This window comes from Accipiter gentilis, chromosome 10 (assembly GCF_929443795.1).
Source record: "Accipiter gentilis chromosome 10, bAccGen1.1, whole genome shotgun sequence".
Lineage (NCBI taxonomy): Eukaryota > Metazoa > Chordata > Aves > Accipitriformes > Accipitridae > Astur > Astur gentilis.
Genome location: NC_064889.1, coordinates 22904798 through 22924869, shown reverse-complemented (window position 1 = coordinate 22924869; position 20072 = coordinate 22904798). Strand labels below are relative to the sequence as shown.

The window sequence follows — 20072 nt, the reverse complement described above, 5'->3', positions numbered from 1 at the left end:
ATTTTAAGTTGAACAAACAGCTTAAACCCTCCATTAAAATAAAGCTAAAATAACTCTGTTACTAAAATATTTATGACAGGCTCCTGTGGCTAACCCAGGACAGCTGAACTTGGCAGGGTCTCGCCTCCCCTCCAGCTCCAACACCACCAAGCGATACAACCTCTCTCCTCACCTTCACACGCTGTTTGTTTGACAGTTCAGGACTTTACAAAGATATTTGCCAACAAAATCCAAAAGGTTTTAAGATTTTTAAGTGTAGCACCGGGGGGAAAGAACAGGTCTTGGCAGGCACTGTTTGAGTATGGCATGGATGCTCCCAAGAGAGGAGTAGTTTGTTGCATCCATGAATCCGGACCACAATACAGAAAGTAATACAAGATAATTTTAGGTGCACAGGGAGGAAAAAAGATACAGCTCTTACCTCTGCAAGCAGGGGGAAAAAATGATGAGCCCGGACCAAGCAAATCTCTAACGAGAGCAAGAGGCTGCTCAGCCTTTGCACGGTGAGTGGGCACAACACTGCAAGTGTGCTTCGCTCCACCAGAATTTAGCCCTCGCTGTTACACATTACTGGCACCAGCACGGCACCGTTATCTTCCCCTTTCAATCTTCATGGTGTTTACTCCGCCAAAGATTACAGTTCGAGGCGAAGCGATCTATCTAATCACAGTTTAACCTTTTGCAAGTTTCTTTTTTAAGGTGACATCATCTTGGCAAGGATGAATGTAACGACAAGCTGTCTGTAGAATGGACTTGCCTTATAAGGGCCGTATCAAAAATAAAAGCTTGTATAACCAAGGGAAAGCTAGAGGAAAAACAGGGCTGGGAGCTCCAAGAAGAGCCTGTGAGCTCCCCACGAATATCTCCCTTGGCCATACAAGGTGCCATTAAAGAAGAGCAGGTATAAAGCATCCTTGGGTATGGATGGGTCAAATCCCCTAAAACCTGGATGCCAAGTTTCCTTGTTGCATCCAGGCAAGGATGAAGGCAGCCATGGAGGGCTGTACCCTCCTGATGGTGTTTGGCACCTATCTAGAGATACAGGGAGAAGGGACATGGTGTTTTAATTCGATGGCAGTACGTTGGGCTGGGAGATCGTTTGGAAGGATACAATGGAAAAATGGTAGTAATGCAACTAATTAAGGATTTTCTCTGCTAGGTTGTGCCAGTTGGCATTTTCACAGGAAAAGACACAAATACATTTCAGAAGAACCCCTCCAACCATCTTTACTCAAAGAAATTGCATCTGTATCTAATTCACAGGAAAATAATACACTTTTATGTGAAAACACTGTCCACTGTTCCACTGCCAAGCCAAGAGACACATCCTGTAAGGTAATCTGTATCTCCTGTTCTCCGTACTTTAGTTACATACAAAAATTCCCCTGGGCATCTAGATTTTCCTGATCCTGACGCTCGTGCTTAACATCATTTGGAGCCACTGGTCTCCACAGTTTAGGGAAGCATCCCCTGAATTTTCCTGATTTCCTGAAGGGCAGTTCCCTGTCTCTCTGTTCGGATTTCATGAAATTACCTGGGCACAAACCCTCGCATAAGCCATTTTTCATTGCACTGGATAAACTTCATGTATTTCTAGAGCAAGGGCAGCCTGTTTTCTTTCCTCACCCTCACTGAATTGTGTATTTTTCTCAGGTTTCTCGTTTAAAAGGAGAGGCTAATGTGATCAGACTGGATTTCAATTACAGTATTCAACCATGACTAAGTCAGCTGAGACTCTTCCCAAGCAAGGACCAACAAATGCAGAAGCCTTCAGTTTTTATGAAAATGATCTCTTCTGTTGATTTATATAATCTTTTAAGAATCCATATTTGATTGTAGTTGAAAACGTGACACCCATCACCCCAGGTGGAGGGAGAAAACTGTGATTTGGGTTTTGCAAAATCTAAGCCAAAGGCGGTTTGGATCTTATTGCATCTAATCTAAACAGCTGAGATGATCAAGGGTGGAGATGCGCGGGTGAAGAGAGAAACACTCGTGCTGTAAAGCCTTTGCCTTAGTACAGTGACAAACATGCTTACGATGGGTGTCCGTAAAATGAGAGAAGACACCAAGCCGGTGCTTTGAAGGTTTATGCCCAGTGAGCCGTGCTGCGCGGGGTGGGGATGGAGCAGCAGAAGGGTAAGTGCTTGCTGACCCACCCAAGTCCTTCGGTGGTCTGGTTTGGAGAGAGGAAGCTGTGACTGGGGTCCAGGATGCTGGTCACTGGGTTTTCATCACCAGCTCTTCCAGTGCCTTCTCCCTCTGATTCCCACAAAGCAAAAGAACTTCTTTGATTTCATTTTGCTGGAAACCCATATCGTTAAACTGAGCTAACAAATGCAAAAATTCAGCTGCCTGGAGGAAGAAGGAAGAGAAAGGAGTGATGTTATCACGGGGTTTTAAGGACGCATTTATTGTAGAGTTGCAGCAGAAACAGCATTGGGTGACGAGGCTGCAGCCAGACAACCTGGCCGGGTTGTATTACCGCTGAAGGGCACTCCGACAGCAGAGCGAGGGCACACATACCACTGCTAGCATTTAAAAGTGTGCCTCTACATCAACTTTTAAAATAAGAACTATTTAATAAAGTCAGCCTCTAGCTTCACTTATTCCTTATAAAGTTTAATATGAATTCCATGCAAGTGTTTGCCTGTGTTATAAAGAGACCTGGAAAAGGCACTGAGTGCAAGCTGGAATTAATTTGTCCTGCTTCCCCCCTCGCTCAGGCTGGGCCCCAGCACCACAACATCTCCTGGAGCCACGTCCTCAATAAATAACCCCCTGCCTGATACCGAGACCCGGGCGCCCTCCCGCTGCCACAGCTCTAGCGAGCGGTGAGCCGGCAACCCTACGTGCCGTCGGCATCACGTCAAACACCACCAGCCCAAACTTTAAGCAGTTCTAACCCCCGCCAGGCTCTTCATTACCCCCAGGAGGAGACTGATGGTGGAGACCAACACGCAGCATGCCACCATGGTTCTTCTCCCTGGAGGGTGAATGCAAAGGGGGGGAGCCAGGAGGGAAGTAGCGAGCACGGGTGCCAGTGGGCTCAGGGTGAGGGATTCCCCACGAAGGGGCTGAGCGAGCATCGTGTGTTTGCAGAGCGGCGTGAGAGGATGGATGGGGAAGAGCAATGGAGCAGGTGTCCTTCCCAGGGGGGGTCCTTACGGTGACACTGCCCTGGGGGTCTGCTGCTTGCCGGGAGGCTGCGTGGGGGACAGCGGAGGTGGAGGGGAGCGTGCAGTCTGCTGGAAAAGCAAGCCGGGAGGATACAGCACAAAGGGCTGGGCTCTGCTGCCCTGCTCTGACCTTTTTCTCTGAGTACTGGAACATTTCCATGGCCTCCTCTACCTGGCCTTCCTCGTAGCCCTGCTTCAGCAGCCGGTCGCAGGCACCCAGGTAGCTCAGGAACTGCAGAAGACGACAACTGGGGTTAATCCAACCTCGCAGACACAGGAGAAAATGCATTCAGGAGCCCACCTTGCCGCCTCCCAGGGGCACACTCATGGCAAGGACCTGGGCCACCCTCATCCTGCTGGTTCCCATCTCATGCTCGGCCAGGGAGGTCTGTGAGTCAGCAGGACTCCCACCGGAGAAGACAACATCTCTCCCAGGGTGGGAATGAGAACAAGGCAGAGGGAGGATGAGGAGCAAACCAAACATCTGAACCATCTGAGATACAAAGCGATGGCCTCCAGGCTGCGGGGTGAAGCCAAGCCTGTCCCGGTGAGATGCCTACCCTCAGCCGACCCGGCATCCCTTTGATGTGCCGGCGTTCAGGCGCCCAGGGGTTTGCTCCAGAGTCTGAGCACAAAACCCACCCCAGGGGAGACCCATGTGCTGTCATTACTGAAAGTAAACAGTTATTTTTGGCTTTCCTCGTTGTTCTTGGAGTGCTGACAGCGCTATTCCCAGCGGTATCTTTTAAATACCACGAGAATCATTCACTGTCCAAAACCATATGGGACGGCCAATAATAAATGAGCTATACAATAGCAGGGGGAATAAAAACATCCCACGGGTCTCCCCGAAGCCGTGCCATCTTCATCCAAAGAGAAGCTGATTCATATCTCCCCAGATCCACCAGCGCACAGACCTCCACCCTCCGCAGCACTGCCATAGCCAAGGAGAAGGATTCAGTAAAAGACCATAAAACATATGAAAAAGCCAAAAATGTCCCTCAAACACTGAGTTGATCTAGTTTGGCTAAACAGCAGAGTAAGGGTTTTAAGAAATATCAGCCTTAAGGAGCAGCTTATTAACTCAAAAATGAGATAGTCACTCATTATTGGCATTCATAACCTGTTTTTATTTTCCTCGTTACCTTACTAACCAAGAACCCCAGATCACTGCTGTATTTTCTTGCCCTGTTGCGGCAGGGACAGCCGCTCACTGTGCTCACGGCAGAACACAGACAGTCCTGGCAGCCTGTTCAAGCCTAACATGAAAACGGTGCCGTTGTCAACTCAAAGATTTTTATCATTAAAATAATAATATATATATATATATATCCTCAAGACTAAACAAAAACAGGTTTTAAAATACTATGACCTGCTAACCCCCTGGGTCCAGAAGTGACCCCACCACTCACTGGGGAGGAGGAGGAGGAGGTGCCACTGCCCTCTTGAAGCTCCTTCTCCCCTTGTAGCTCTCAAGGAGGCTCCTTATAACACTGAGACGTGAAGTTCCTCCAGTGCAGGCACTCCTAGAGAGCTTGGCTTTATCTGCTACATGGCCAACCCAATAACCTCACCACAAACTGCTCACGTGGGAAGAGACCTCCAGGCTCTGGTAGATCAGTAACCTGCTGATTTATGTCTTCCCTCATTTGCTCCTACTTGATGTTATGTGCAGCAATTCAGCTTTTCATATCAAAGATGAGCATGTGCAGTGACGTAAATAAAATACCTCCTCCGGTGGGTTTTTATCTTCCACGTCCCCATACCACTTTGGCTGACTCCCATCGGAAAGGTCCATCCCCATGAGGTCCCCTGCTTCAGGTGCTTTAGCAACTGGCTGCTTAGGAAGAGCAAAGCCTTACCACCAACCATTTTACTGACCCACCTGGAACACGGGCTATCCACTGCCAGCACAGAAAAAGTCATGAGAAAATACCACCAAAGACCCAAATGACGATTTCATTGTGGAGGAACAGGGTAAACATCTTCCCAGGCTTGCAGCAGGGTTCAAGCCAGGGATGGAGCTGAGCCTCCAGGGACAGAGGCTCTCTGGGCGGACAGGGAGACCCCAGCCAGCACCACGGCAGACAGCCCTGCTCAACTCACCCCTGCAAATGCCACCACCAAGGATGCAACTTCTACAAGCGGCAGGAGAGGCTCAGGGAGCCACTGCTGGTGGGGACGGCTGATGCAAGGCTCATAGGAAGCGCCGAAGATCTAGGTTGTTGCTTGGGTTGAGACAGCAAATTCTTTTGGAGGAGGAAGGGGGCAGGAGCACATTATGGAAGCACAGCTGAACATATATTTTGCTGTATTACTGACGTGTCTAGCAGTCCATGGGAAGAGGCTCCCTGTCCGCACACAGCCAGGAGGTGGCTGGTGCAGTAGGCTGTGTCCCATGGTGAACACTCTGCCCTGGACCGTGTGCTTACAGCTGTTTGGGGAGATAGATGCTGACCAGCTGCAGCCATTTGCTGCTTCTCAGCTCACAGGCACATTGAGAGCTCCACAGATCAACGATGCATTTTTGATTGATCAGGGATCATTGATCAAGATGCAATGATGCATTTTTGGTTTAGCCCTTGCCCATGACATCCTGGGTGATGAACCTCTGGTGCATTGAAGCAACTAACCCTGCTTGAGCCTTCTAGAGAGGCTCTTCCACCAAAATTGAGAAGGCATTGCCTCTTTAAGGCAGCAGACTTGCCTTCTCCACCAGGGTGGGCTGTGCCAGTTTGACTTGACACTGCAAAGAAATCTAGCAATTTTTGGCTACCATCTGGTACTACAATCCATCTTCACAGTTGAAGCTGTCATCGTCACACACTGAAACCCCACGTGACACCAGCAAGCAATGAAGAGCGCCCACAGCTCTTGTTTTTAACTTGAGTTGAAACATATTTTCCAGGAAGGTTTAGCCTAATTTGGTAGATGCACGAAGAGCTAGCCTTTACGTTTTATCTTGGCTGTATTGGGCATAAAGGGAAAAGATGGGAACTGCTGGTGAAGAAGGCATGGGATATAAGGCAGACCTTGTATTTTGGTGCATTAATCTCTTCTCCAAGAGAATGGGAGTCCTGGTGTTTATACAGAAGGGAGCAGACTGTACCCATTTCCATCCTTAGTAAGATGCACTGCTGCTTCATATTGAAGTCAGCAGGTGCTACAAGATACCCTTGCACGGTTCTGTGCAAAGAACGTGGGCTCGGCTCTGCCCATCTCCCTCTGCCTAGATGAGACCTTTATGAACTGAAGAAATAAAGCTTCCCTTCCCACCTCGGCTTGCAGCAACAATCGCCTGAAGCAGCAGCAAGGGTCTGGAGAGGCTGGTCCAGCCGGGGCTGTCTCAGGAGGGAGCCAGAAGCTGCAGGATGACTCAGCCGCAGAGCAGCTTCGTGCACCGACCAGACGGGAAAGAGCTGGCCCACGCAGCCCAGACAGCTCCCCGGGAGCACGGGAAGGAGACTGGCACCCAACAGCGGCTGCTCGGTGCCGTGCCGGCTCACACCTCTGCCCGGGGTCTGCTCCTGCTCCCTGGCATGACAGCCATGTGGACATCCCTCTTGCTAAGCTGCGATCAAGCTCCTTCTCTCTCTGCAAGAGCTACTTGGATAATTTAGGCCTATTAAATCCTCCGCTCAGATGGGCAGGTCCAGCCCCAAGCTTGCCACGCCAGAGGGTCAGAGCCAGCAGCATCCCTCACAGTATGGATGCTCCTAGCCCCCCTGGACCACGGGGGGTTCATCTGGACAAGCAGAGACCTCAGGAATCGGGATGCAGCACAGCGGGCTGTGATGTACTCAGATACCAGGGCTAGGAGGACATTATATGTTAATTATTTTCAATAAATTCCAGGAAAAGAGCTCTGGAACGTAGCCGCAACGCTTACATGGAGTCCCTGCTCCAACATGGGGAACTTGTGTTTTGGAGAGAGCCCAGACAAATCTCCAAGGTATTCGCACAGTCCTGCGCTGACAGGATGAGCCATGGCAATAATCATATGAATCTAACAGCCGGGAAAAAATGATGTGCAAAAAGTTTCCATATACGGGAGCAAAATTTGTACTTCAAAAGGACACCATGCTCCATACAACAGATTGAACAGATAACGTTACCCAGCTGTTATTACTCGCTGAAAAGCTGAGGGCGACTCATTGCTATTTTATTACAGCAAAAGTGCAAACATATGATCTCATGGAAAACCCCGTCAGCTGAGGTCTGATACCAAAGTGGGAAACCCAATGCCATCAGAAGTCCACCCCAAGCAAGACAGCCATCCCTTTCTCCATGAAAATCAAGTTTTTCTTTACCAAGAGCTTTCCGCAGTGCCGTGCCAGCTCCACCAACCTGACTTAAGCTTTGCTTTCCAGTCTTCTGGAGGGTGAGGATGGCTTTGTGGGTGGGGTAGCCCAAAGCTATCACGGGCTCGATGAGGTCTCGCTCCTCTTGGCTCAGCGCTGAGAGCAGGTCAGCTGCCGAATCCGGCTTGGATCTGTGGGAACTGAGAGGTCGCACAGGCGTGGAGGCAGGGGGGAGGCAGGCATAAGGGCTGAGGGACTGCAAGAAAAAAACGGCAGATGGTCTTCTTGCTCCAGCTCATGAAATGATGTTAAATGACCCAGGCTGAAGCAATGCTTTCAAACGCCAGCAGTTACCTTGCTCTCTCCAGAAGAGGAAAATTCCCATACATTGAACAAGCCTCCTCGGGCATCAAAGGAGGCTGGACTTAATTAAATCCAGGCTCAGCTATAGATACAGATCAGAGAAAACAGCGCTCAGGAGGGTTCATGGGGCAAAGGGAGCAAAAGCAACTTCTTTTCCCCAGGAATCCCGGTCATCTCTCCAGCAATAAATGCCATGTTTGTCCTTGACCAGCCAAGCACGAGGCAGTGCTGCCTGCGGACAGGCGATGCAGCAGCCCAGGCAGGAGGATGCTCCCCTGATGCCCTGTTTACGTCTGCGATGTTTATCAGATGTATTTAGGTTTCTGTTACAAAGCCATCTCCAGAAATGACCTTGCACATGCATGTGCTTGCCCGTGATTGAGGCTTTAGCATTCAGCATGATGCATGTGTAACAGCAGCTGGGCAGGGTGGGCAAGGTACAAATACACGTGGGCATGTAATCTTTCCTTAATTAACCTATGTCTAATGCAACTACACATAAATAACCCGGCCATTCATGTGTCTGATGGTTTTAATTGTGGGTTTTCAGTAATTCATCTCCTCAATCTCTCAAGTAGCTGGATGAGATGTGATTTCTTAAAAAACATGGTGTAATTCAGATTTAAGGTGATGGAAAGCAGTACTTACTCCATCACTTCACATCACTGTCTCTATCATTAAATGATTTGTGTTTCTTATAGGACTATGAAGTCCAAAGTTTCCTAGAAAAGACATGATGGCTCTAAGAGGGCATCTCCCCATAAACCCCATTTATATCTGTTAGAGGGGGAAAAACGGAGAGGAAAGAGGGGAAAAAAATATGTCACTTTTTTTTTTAGTGTTTCAGTTGAAAATCAAATAAAATGCCTTGCTTGTTGGGAAAAAAGGGATGTTTTGCTTAGGACAGAGCAAGTAAACGTGCTCCCAGAAAGCTTGCCTTTAAACCCCAGCATAAAAAAGACCCTTTCCTTCACTTCTTATGAAAACTCATCAGCAGTTTTTCATGGGTTTTGCGCTCCCAAAGCCCCATTTCAGTTCCGTTTTGCTGGCCAGACCCCAACAAACAGGACCGATTCGACACCCTCCACCTCCCTCCTGTCTCAGCAACAAGCAAAAGGCTACCAGAAGGAAACACCTCACCGGCACTGTGGGCTTATGCCGTTTGATTGGGGGGATCGGGGCAGCCGTGGCCGGAGGAGCCGGCACCAGGGTCCCCAGGTGGGACACGTCCGGGGCTGGCCCGTACTTGATGCTGCGGCTGGTGCGGGGGTGCTGGGGGAGCGGCCGTGGCACCGGGACCCCTCTGCTCTCCCCGGCGGCTCTGTTCAAAGGATGCACCAAAGCAGCCAGCTTCCTCCTGGCTGCTTCCAGCTCATTCTTCATGTTGTTAAATATCACCATAGATCTTCTCTGCTTGCTCGGGTATGAGCTGGCTGGGTTTTGGCCGCTGTTCTCCGGCGAGGGCTCCAGCAAGCCAGGCGATGTCTTTGGTCGAGTCTGGTAAAAGCCAAGACGTGGAGCCACACCGCTCCCAATGTTTCTCCTCCTGGAAACCTTTTCATCTTTCTCGTTCTCTTCCCAGGAGGTGGAGGAGTACTCATCGTCCTCCGAGTACTCATCCTCCTCGGAGTGCCACGTCTCGCTCTCGGTGTCTGACAAGGCACCTCTGCCCTTGGGGTGCCCATAGCTGTCATCGGCAGCGCTCAGGCTGACGCAGCGCCGCACTGCCCCGTCCCGCAGTCTCCCCCCGTAGCTGTCGGCAGGGTCCACCAGCAGCAACCAGCACGGCGGAGCTGTGGGGACAACTTCGGAGGTGACCCGATGCCGGGAGGTTTGCTGCTGAGAGGCCACCTCAACCCAGTAAAGGACTTTTCTTTCCAGCGAGAAGTCGTGCTGTGGAAGAGCAAGAAGCAGCTGGTGAGGGCATCTGAAACCAGACCACGTGGCACGGAGCAAATCAGGTGCTTCACGAGGGCACCTTAAGAGCTGCATCCTTCCCATATTGGTTCCTACTTCCCTGAGCATCAGGGCTGGCTGCGGGCACTAGGGCTGTAGGATTGGGCACTGCCAGCATCATCCCCAGAGGGAATCCCCAAATTTATACTTGAAAAAAATCAGGCTGCAAAGTTATTACTATTTTGAGTTGGATCTACAATTCTTTTGATAGGTGTTTTATGCTTAGAGGTGGTTTTGTGTCAGTTCAGCTGCTGCGGAAGGGGACAGCACCCGTTAGTGGTGCCTGGCAGAGCCACCGCTGGCACAGGGGCTCGGGAGCCACCAAGGGGGGAGATGGCACCTTGGGCAGAGGCAGGACCAGCCGTGAGTATCTCCGGTGGCACTGGGGGCTTGGCCAGTCCCAGAACAGAGACATCGTTTCCACGTAGTCTGGCTTAAAATATAAGCGTGTTTGAGACTGAAATCTGAGGGTTTTCCTGGAACAAACAAGCCTTGCCCGTCCCAGAGCTCTCCAAACAAGGTCTCCTCCGGACAGGCAGGCAAGTACATTCACAGCCCAGGAATGCTGTTTTTACTGCTCCCTGCCATGGACCCAAACCAGCCTCCCTGAGGAAAACACCACCACGTGCCTTGACAAGGATCAGCCTGGACCACCGGCGGAATCGCTCGGCCTCGGTGGGGAGCACCAACCTGTCCCTGACCAGGGGCAAACCTGGGGCTCGGGGCTTTCCAGGATAGGACGTGGTGGTGGACCACCTCAGCTGGTCCATGGGGATGCAGACCATCGCCTGCCTCTACACAGGTGACAAAAAAAATGCGTGCATTAAAATTTCCTTTGGAGAAATTGCTTAAAATGAACAACACAGCAACTCTTCATGTTAAACACGTCCTGTGGATTTGGGAGGTGTCATTTTGGTGGGAGGGATGACCAAGGCTGAACCAGCGAAAAGCCAGATGTGGGGTTTACTGCTGGTTCACCCATCACCAGGAGCCATCAGAGGCTGTTTGGGATCGCCCAGATCGCCTTCTTCCCATGAAGTGCACTGACCCCATCTACGGGTAAGACTACTTAAGGCTGAAGAAGCAAAGTATTTCTGAAATCGTCTTCGACTGGAGCTGGGCTAGCACTGCCCATAAGCCCGGAGAGCCAACTCCACACCTTCAGAGCAACTGTACAGGGAAAGGCTTCCTACCCCCTTCCAGAGCACAGACAGCTTCTTCAAATTGCTGTGCCAGGGTTTAAAATTGGTGACAAAGCTGTTAGAGCAACAGGTGTAGATTCAAAAGCAGTTTAGGACTGAGCAATGTGGAAGATCACAAAGCGCCACAGGATATTTTTAATATATATACACGTATTTTATACATATATATATATATATATGTTGCCAGCACAGGTAGTGTTGCCTGCTTACATCTCTGTTAGATTTATTAATAAATATTATTAATAAATGAGATGGTGATGATTCCAGAGTAGGAAACAATTCCAGAGCAGAGCCTGAAGTTTGTCCTCCTATCCCAGAAAGACCTAACCCAACCCTCCTGCTTGGATGGGATTAAAAAAAACGGTTTGGGGTTGCCAAACCTATCCCTTCCTCACTCCCACCCACCACAAATTGTCATCACCTCCTTCCCCTCCTGCAAACCACCCAATTAAGAGGAGAGGTTTCCCTCCCCATCTTTCACAAGAAAAGGCAAATGCCACTGACATCCCTTCGAGCATCCCACCAGAAGCAAATCCGGGCGCAAATGCAAGCAGAGGCAACTCACCATGGTGCTCATGAGGATGTCCGCGCAGTCGGGGAGCTCAATGGCCGGGGCAGTGATTAAAGTGTTTTCTCCCCCTGAGTCGCTGTCAAGGCTCCTGGCCATCCGGAAGGGAACTTCATCCAGGTAGCTCATCGCCACTGTCTGATTTCTTGCTGCCAGAGGAAGGGAAGAAACAAAACTGTAACAGGCAGGACTAGCACCTTTTAAGTTGTGTGGAAGGAGAGAAAGGTGAGCTACTTCAAGTGACACCGGTAAAAGGAACGCAGCCCTTAGAGATGCTGCCAGCCAAGTGAAAACCACTGTGTGCAATACCCAGATTTGCAAACTCTTCATTACTGATACCGGGAAGATTGGTCTGAGCTAACCTTTGCTTTTCTGAGCTTTAGCCAGCAGGACCTGACCAAGCTTACAGCTTCATTTGGCAGAGATCCCGAGCGTTTTTTCTCCTCCGTTTCCACCTCCGTGCATGACCCGCTGCTTCCCATCCCTCCTCTCGCCTCTCCTTCTCCCTCCACTGCCCATCACATGCTCCCTTTCCCAAGCTGGGGACAGACCGAGCACTTTTTCCAGTTACAGAGGCAGAAACCGCAGCCACGGAGGACACCTCGCAGGTCTCCTCTCTCTGTGTGACACAAGAGCAGCCGTGGTCACGGAGCTCAGGCATTCAGCCACGTGCCGCTAAGCCATCACACGGAGGCAGCCCGGGGGACCTGGGGCGAGGGCATCCCCTCCAGTGCCGCAGCAGCTTACTGAGAGCCAGACAAGGAGGCTGGTGCGTCAGGCAAGCTTCGGCATTAGAGGGATGTCGAACGAGCCATTTTAAGGCCAGATTAGCTTTTAAGAACCACGTATTCATTTTAAGTGGGGTGATGTTTTTAGATCAGGAATAGCAGGGGAGACTAAAATTTCTGAGAAACTGGGAATGGTGGCATGGAAAATATTACTGCAATAACATAGCCATCGGCTCTGTAAAAATGTCTCAATTTAGTAAAAAGCCACTACTTGCTGCATGAAGCCTCGAGTCCCCAGCTTCTCGGTGAGGACAGCATGCAAAATAATTTCTTTTATATACTGTCAACTTGCAAGAGTTGATGCTCAGCCTTCCACCGAGTTCTGGTACCTGCAGCGTGTGCCTGTTCATCCCAAAGTCCTCAGCAGTCACCCTCAAGACAAACAGTAAATACTTGGTGCGACACCCTGAGTGCTTTTACCAATTTATTTTTTTCCTTTAAAAAGGAATTGCTTTTATAACAATGAGGATAAACACTCCACAAACAGAAAATAAGCAGATGAATGTATACAAGGAAGAAAAAGCTGCCTGTTTATTGCAAAAGTAAGGGTCTATAATGGGGAATGGCATTCAAGGTCATTTATTACATTAGCAAAGGACTAACGAACCGCCTCTAGACCACAAAGGAAGAGCAACGCGCACAATCACTCAGTTCAGCTCAGTTGCTCTTATCAGAATTACAAAAGTCGTCCTTCGCCTGCTTACGCCAGGAGCCTTTAATACCCAGGGCTGTAGCGCAGGCAGAGCCCCTAACCAGCTTGGCAGCTCCCGCACATGTACGGCTGCTAACACGCGACAAGGACAACGTGTTGGGCATCTGCACGGAGCCAGGCCATCTGCTCCCCAGCCTAAGAGGGCTCCACGTAAGTTACAAACCACATCAGCAGTGACGAAGACAACACGTGAAAAGATCTGTAAGTGAAGCCACCTTACCCCAGCTTTCTCCCACTCCTCCGCGTGTCCGTGCAGCCCCTGCCTGTGAGAGGGACGGACCCTCCTGGCAGCTTATGCTGTAAATCAACTCTTCCTGAAAGCTGTTGGCCTGGTTTCAGATGGGATAGAGTTTATTTTCTTCCTAGTAGCTGGTATAGTGTTATGGTTTGGATTTAGTATGGGAATAATGTTGAGCGAGCAGCGGCATGGTGCTTAGTTGCTGGCTAGGGTTAAACCACGACAGCTGTGCAGTACAGAGGTGCAAAGGAAAAGAGTATCTCGTCGCCTGTCACCTAGAATGGCTTCACTTGGTTTTAAATGCCACTTAAAGGGATGGAGACGGGCAGTGAATGCATCTGAAACCACGATGAAGAAAATACGGAGAGATTATGGTACTGCATCCCACTGTATTTCACTGCATAAATACTGTGCTCTAAGGCTCCCACAAGTGTTAATTCCCCAAAACACTATTCAGAAAAAAAGGACATTGGGGTGAGCAGCGATGATGATGAAAAATGCTACTAGACAAGACTTAAAGAGGGTCAGTCATAAACACCAATTTGCACCAGAAAGCAACTCCTACAGGGGTTCTGAGCTCATCGGCTTCACACCAGCCCTGCCTGCTTTCACATCAAAGATACAGGCTGGCAAACAAACAAATTTGTATCCGGAGGAGGATGTGCCTTAGATCCATGAGAAACCTGAACTGTACCGGGACCAGGGAAGGAATAGGATGCAAACGAGTCTCGGAAACTCATAGCTGACCTTTTTCTTCTGGGCTATAGTAATCTTTTAAAACATAAAAATAGTAGGAAATACTATACTCTGACAAATTTGCATCTTAAATATGAATACACAAGGGTTTTTTAAGAATTAATACCCTGTCTCCATGTATTCTACAAGATTCTAAACAGTCCTCTTCCATCTGTAGCTTCAACATCTCACTAAAAATATAAAACATTTTAACGCAGATGTCATTAGACAAGAGCAAATTATGTACAACAAACCACAGAAAGCTTGAGGGATTGAAAGACACCTAAATGTGCATCATCCACTGGCATTTTCAAGTCCTATTTTTATTAATAATATGAAGTTATCCTTACCGTCTGATGAAATCATGGAGCTCTTCTTGCACAGCAGGGAGAACAGCGGTGCTTCTACGCTTCCTGCTTACCTACTGCTTGGTTCTTTAAATTTTTGCAGTGTCAGACAAGCATCTGACTTTGACAGTTTTAGGATTATCGTAGCTTAAGCAGTTAGCCTGTCCCATCACACGTGCTGATGGGATAAGGAGCCTAACTATTTAAGCAGAGCATTCTCCGGTCACTAAGCTTCCCGAACTGAAAATGTTGTTTCTGCAATTGTTTTTATGCTATTTCAACTTCGGCTTTTTCATCAGGTAAGACTCCCCAGGATCTGACCCAGCCATAGCTCTTGGAGTAACAAGATGCTAGAGGTGACAGTAGGGATGGGAGGATGTATGGACATGCAAATCAGAACCCCTGCCTCAGAGGACTTCACAGTAATCTGTATTTTGGCGTGCTACAGGCAGGCAATAGACACGTCAGCAAGAACTGCAAACTTCCGCACACAGATTAATTCTAACTCTGTCAAAAATTACTAGTTATGTGCTCTTACTAACAGAAATCAATGCAAAGCTTCAGCCCAAGAACTATTCACAACATTATATATAAAGGCCCAAGTGTTGAATTTAGGCAATTACGTTGCCTCCTCCATGAATTACACAATGTTGTGATGCAAGGAGGCAAGGAATTGGAGAGATTAAATCCATTCCCACACATTAGGTCTAAGCAAGAGTAACAACTGCAGCTCTGGGAAGACGCCACGACAATCTGCGTAGACCAGCAAATGCCCAAACCCATACGGCCCATCACTGCTTCAGCCAAACTGTCCAGAACATGGAAGGCCTTGAAATCAGATGCCTCTGTCACCTTGTAGGAGGGAGAAGTTCCTTCACACAAACCTTTTGCCAGCAATTCTCTCCACACTGCAGTCGTATTTGATGCCAAGTACTACAAGTCTCTCCCTGGGAGTAAAAACACTTCCAACAAAAAAATTTCCATTTTTTCTCTATTTATTCTGTACAAAAAACAACTTACAAAATAAATCTGCATTTTTAAATCAAATACTATATACATACTCCATCCCTGTACAAAAATAGCTATATAGGCAAAACCAAGTACAGTAGGTTAGACTTCAGGTTTTGTTTTTTTTCCAGCAGGCTTATTCATCAAATTTATATATGTTCACATGGCTGTCTGACCTATTTCACCACAACTGGGAATTTTTTCCATGTTGTGGTACCAGTTTTAGTCCACAAAAGTAGAATGTCAACAGCTCCTTTAATCAACCTTGAAAAACCCTGTCTTGTTTGTACTTCAGAATTTGTTTAAACTTGCAGTAGGTTTGTTTCTACACACAAAAATACAGGAACTATTTTGACAGTAATGCCTGACATGCTTCATTTAAGAAGAAAAACATGTTTACTAATTATCTCATTTATTTTTTAAACTTCTTGATATCTGGAGATTTCATCATCTGGATTTAGGCTTATAAAGATAAAAGCCACTAAAAATAGGATGTTAATACTGGCACAAATACCCTCATCAGCAATGTTTCTTTATTAAGATTGAGATGCGTTAACAAAACTCGCAGCGGGACTGTAGGCCACAAGCAAGCCAGCTTTGGGCTTGCTCAGGTATTTCCCTGCAGAGTCAGATGGCAAAACCAGTTCTTGCGCTTTTCTTCAAGACACTCCAGTACCTGGCTACCAAAACAGAGGATGAGACTTCCTCCTCAGACCCTCTCAAGTTTACATGCGCAATTATAATGAAACATTCCTCCAACATTAAAATAATTTATTACTAAATTATCTGACAGCAGTGGCCCAAGCGTCATTTGTGGGGAGACTCGGAAGAACCCATCCTGGAGGGATGCAGCTTCCTTCGGGGTGATCAGCTGGCACCAAGTACTGATCCCATTCATGCCTTTAACAGAGAAAGCATTGTTTGAGAGGAGAGCTGGTATGACTTTGGTAGTAAGACTTATTATATACCCACAGAGGTATTTTTCCATACTGATCAATACACAAACCACTTTAAATTGTACTCTGAAACTTGTTTTTCAAAACATAAATGTGAAAATTATATGTACTATTCCATTAAACAGAATGGTTATGCACGGAAGTGCACTCTGCCTCACACGGGCATCTGTTGGATACAACTCTTACCAAGCTTGATCCTTAGCTGAAAAAAACCAGGACAATTCACTGCATAACCTTATTTGGAAGTTAGTGAACCAAAAGGGACCATAATTTTACAATCTCGACAAACAATACTTGTCATCTTTGATAATAAAATAAAGACTTTCTTTGGGTTTACCTGATCTGGATTAGAGCTGCTACAGAATGCTCAGCTTGTAAGTAATACTCTCTGAAGGGCTGCAATAGGTGGGCTAGAGGAAATTCATCTGTTAAAACACCAACACAGAAATCGTTCAATAAACCAGAGAGACCTTTGGTTTTAGAAAGTCTTAGAAACCCCAAATTTGCCAACTCATTTGCTACTCCCTAGCTGTAACTTGAAATCACTTCCCTAGGTAATACATTAAGGACATGTTTTGCACGTCTCCTCATCCTTACCAGAACTGTCAGAGGCAAGTCAAGGCCAGCAAAACTTTTCCTGCCTCCATCATCTAAACAAAGGGAACATATGGACACTGAATCTTTACAGATTACCCGAGTGGCACTTACCAAATCACCAGACTAAAGCATCTGTTGGGTGCTGGAAGTCTTCAATCTATTCTGTTTATTCTCGCTTCAGCTTAATCTACAACCTCTTCTTGCAAAACATTATGAAATTGGCTTGTGATATACTGCAGTCCACACTGAAGAGCTAAACTATTCTTCTAACATTACATGTGTTAACAGCACACTACGTTTATGCCATCTTTTCCTCAGACCACAAATTACTCCAGTGGATGATTTCTTTCTCAACTATTTTTGTGCCTGCATTTTAAACCCAGTGCCTATGAGATGGGTGTGTGTGTGTGTGTGTGTGTGTGTAAAAATAACTGTTAAGTATGGCATGCAGAATTTACCTGGATCTCCAAACAGCTTGGAATCAATTTCAAGTTTCTGCTGTAGTAGTTTTTCCCTTTCCTTCTTCTGTTTCTTTTCCATTTCTCTCTTCCTTTCCTCCTCCTGTTCTCCCTCCAACATAACTCTTAATGCTCTCTCCTCAGCTTCATACAGCTCTGTGCGATTTTTCAGCAACGTTTTGAGACTCTCCACCTGATTTTCAAATGCTTCGTCTGCTGAGGGGGGTGGACAAACACCTAAAAAGAAAGAAAATTAACTTTAAATTTTCAGATTCAGAAGGGGCTGTGTTATCAGCCTTGAGAGCGGAGCTGGCAAAATCTCAGAGGAACATGAGCTTAACCTTGCTAACAACTATCTTACTGGAATAATTCTTCTATCAAGAAAGAGCTTAGAAACGTAGGAACACTACCACTGTATTCAGCGTTTTATAACTAAAATCACTAATAAAGAAACTGCTTTTTCAAGCTGCACCTTGCTAGTTGGCACAGGGGGTGCACATCATCTTATTTCCTGTGTGCACAATTTAAAACGTTTGGTAAAAATCTCGTAATTAACCTTTCCTGCCAGCAGCCTCTTTTCTCAGTTTCCGAAGCTTTTCTAATGCGCGCAGGATGTCCACCATCCTCTTCGTGTCCGCTTGTTTCTTCCGTACTTCAGATAAGACACTGTCTGCAGCAGCCTTAAGTTCTTGTTCCTATGAAAGAAAGAAAAAAACGAGACACTATGGGTGAAATATGCCAGGCAGACAAGAATGAAATGGTACCTTCAAAAAGATTAACGAAACGCTGGAGATCAGAATAACTTCCTAGTAACAGAGCCGTTGCAAGTTAAGTCAACCATCCAACCTTGCCTTTCTGTGAAAAAGCTAAGACATGATAGACTTCAGCAAACAAAAAAAAGAATGCTGAGCGACTCACAAATTTGGGCCAAATGGGTAATGAATTCATAAGGCCTGATAACCTTTAACCACAGGAAGTTAGGAAAAACATTAACAATAAACATAAACCATCCTGACTCTACAGCTCAGCAATTGAAGACCATTAACATGCCACAGTCTGAACACAAAACCTTTCCCAACAGTTGCTCTGTACCATCCCAGCGGCAGACCTAGCACCAGCCGAAGGGTTGCTCTTTAGCCAACAGCCAGCACAAAGATGCCCACAGCACTTCCCAGCAAGCCCAGTTTGAGGTTGGTTGGTTTTTTTTGCCTTGGAGCCGTTTTACTTCCCAGTGAGACCCAAAAGCTTGCAAACAAGCTTTACAAGTATGAAGCCAGCAGGCAAGGCTTATGGTTACCGAAATGGCGCTGACCACCGTAGGGCGGCTGTGAACAGCCTGGCGCAGGCTGGGGCCAGCGAGGAAGACCTCCACGCACAACCGAGAGTTGAGAAACCTTTCCGTCCCAGCTGCTAAGGCCTAGGACACAAGCGTGGCAAGGCTGAGATGCCCACCAAGGCTTTTAAGGAAGAAGCAGGGCTGCAGGCCCCGCGAGCAGCGTGTCTCCAAGCAAGCCGAACCCGTGCAGCACCCAGGTGGCACCTACTGAACCGCAGGCGGCCGCAGCCAGGGGCCGGGCAGGCACAGCCCGCCGCGAGCCCCGTTACCGGCAGGTCTCCCCCGGCTCCGCCACGCTGCCGCCCGGCGCCCCAGAGGGCGTCCCCGGGAAGCCACACCGCAGCCGGGGCAGGCAGGATCGGGCCGCTCGGGGCCGTACCCGGTTCTTCTCCTCCACCTCCTGGATGCACTTGGCTCTCCACTGGTCGATCTTGGCCTCCCGCTCGGCGGCCCGGGCCGCCTCCTCCTCCTTGGCCGCCTTGGCTTCTTGCTTCCTCCGCTGCAGGCGCAGCCTCCTCTTCCTCGCCCTCTCGGCCTTCCTCCGCAGGGCCTCCCGGTAGCCGGGCTCCCTCAGGGGCCGCACGACCTCCCGCAGCTCCCGCCGCGCCTCCTCCGCCTCCTCCCGCGCCTGGGCCCAACCCGCCTCGTCCCCCTCGGCCTCCCGCCGCCGCAGGGTCCGGCAGAGCGAGGCCAGCCGCGCCACCCGCCCCAGCGCTTCCACCGCCAGCGCCCGGGCGCTGCTGGGGCTGGCGGCGGCGGGCGGCGGCGGCGGCGGCGGCGGGGGGGGAGCGGCCCGGCGCCGGCCCAGGAACTGCGACAGCCACAGCTCGTCCTGCTGCCGCTGCGCCGCCGCCGCCTCCTCCTCAGCCAGCGGCCGCGGCGGGAACGGAGGAGCCGCCGGGAAGTAGGGGCCGCCGCCCGGAGGGAAGCGCGGCCCCGCTTCGCCCTCAGGCCCGGCCGGTGGCGGCGGCGGCAGCGGCGGTAGGAGGAAAGGCGGGGGCGCCGCCGCCGCCACCGCGAAGGGCCCCGGGCGGGCGGCGGGGCCGGGGAAGGGCGCGGCGGGCGGCGGGAAGGGCCCCGCCGGCGGCGGGAAGGCGCGGAACGGCGGCGGCGGCGGGAAGCGCCCGCCGAAGGGCGGCGGCTGCGCCATGCTGCCGGCCTCGGCCCAGCGCCGCCCGCGCCGCAGCGCCCCCTGGCGGCCGGGAGGGCCCCTCCCCCGCCCTTGGAAGGGCCCCCGCCCCCCCCCCCGCAGCATCTTTTTTCTTTCCCGTAGGTCCTCTTAAAAAAAAAAAACCCACAACCAAACAAAAACCCGAAGAGCCATAAAA

The 20072-nt window shown here is 49.3% G+C and overlaps 1 protein-coding gene across 3 annotated transcripts; it reads right to left on the bottom strand.

Annotated features, from left to right (window-relative positions):
• Positions 1-1267: 1267 nt before the first annotated feature.
• On the bottom strand, positions 1268-19908 carry LOC126043850 (ubiquitin-associated protein 1-like). Of its 3 annotated transcripts, XM_049812747.1 has the most exons (8): positions 19124-19908; positions 17965-18103; positions 17409-17645; positions 11567-11718; positions 8984-9736; positions 7527-7736; positions 3310-3411; positions 1268-2355 (listed from the first exon to the last, which is right to left on the bottom strand). In XM_049812747.1, the coding sequence occupies exons 1-8, from the start codon at positions 19892-19894 to the stop codon at positions 2221-2223; spliced, it is 2499 nt and encodes an 832-aa protein (XP_049668704.1). In that variant the 5' UTR covers positions 19895-19908; the 3' UTR covers positions 1268-2220. The 3 variants fall into 3 exon arrangements, with proteins under 3 accessions (XP_049668704.1, XP_049668705.1, XP_049668706.1); XM_049812748.1 differs by lacking the exons at positions 17409-17645; positions 17965-18103; positions 19124-19908 and adding an exon at positions 14393-14480; XM_049812749.1 differs by lacking the exons at positions 17409-17645; positions 17965-18103; positions 19124-19908 and adding an exon at positions 12121-12184.
• Between the last annotated feature and the right edge of the window lie 164 nt (positions 19909-20072).

Excerpts from the sequence above, each read along its gene's own strand:
- LOC126043850 (XM_049812747.1), bottom strand. The coding sequence starts at position 19,894 with ATGGCGCAGCCGCCGCCCTTCGGCGGGCGCTTCCCGCCGCCGCCGCCG. Across the intron at positions 7,737-8,983 it reads GGCATAAGCCCACAGTGCCG|TCCCTCAGCCCTTATGCCTG; the intron begins GTGAGGTGTTTC and ends TTTTTCTTGCAG. Across the intron at positions 2,356-3,309 it reads TCCAGTACTCAGAGAAAAAG|GCAGCTGAATTTTTGCATTT; the intron begins GTCAGAGCAGGG and ends TTCTTCCTCCAG.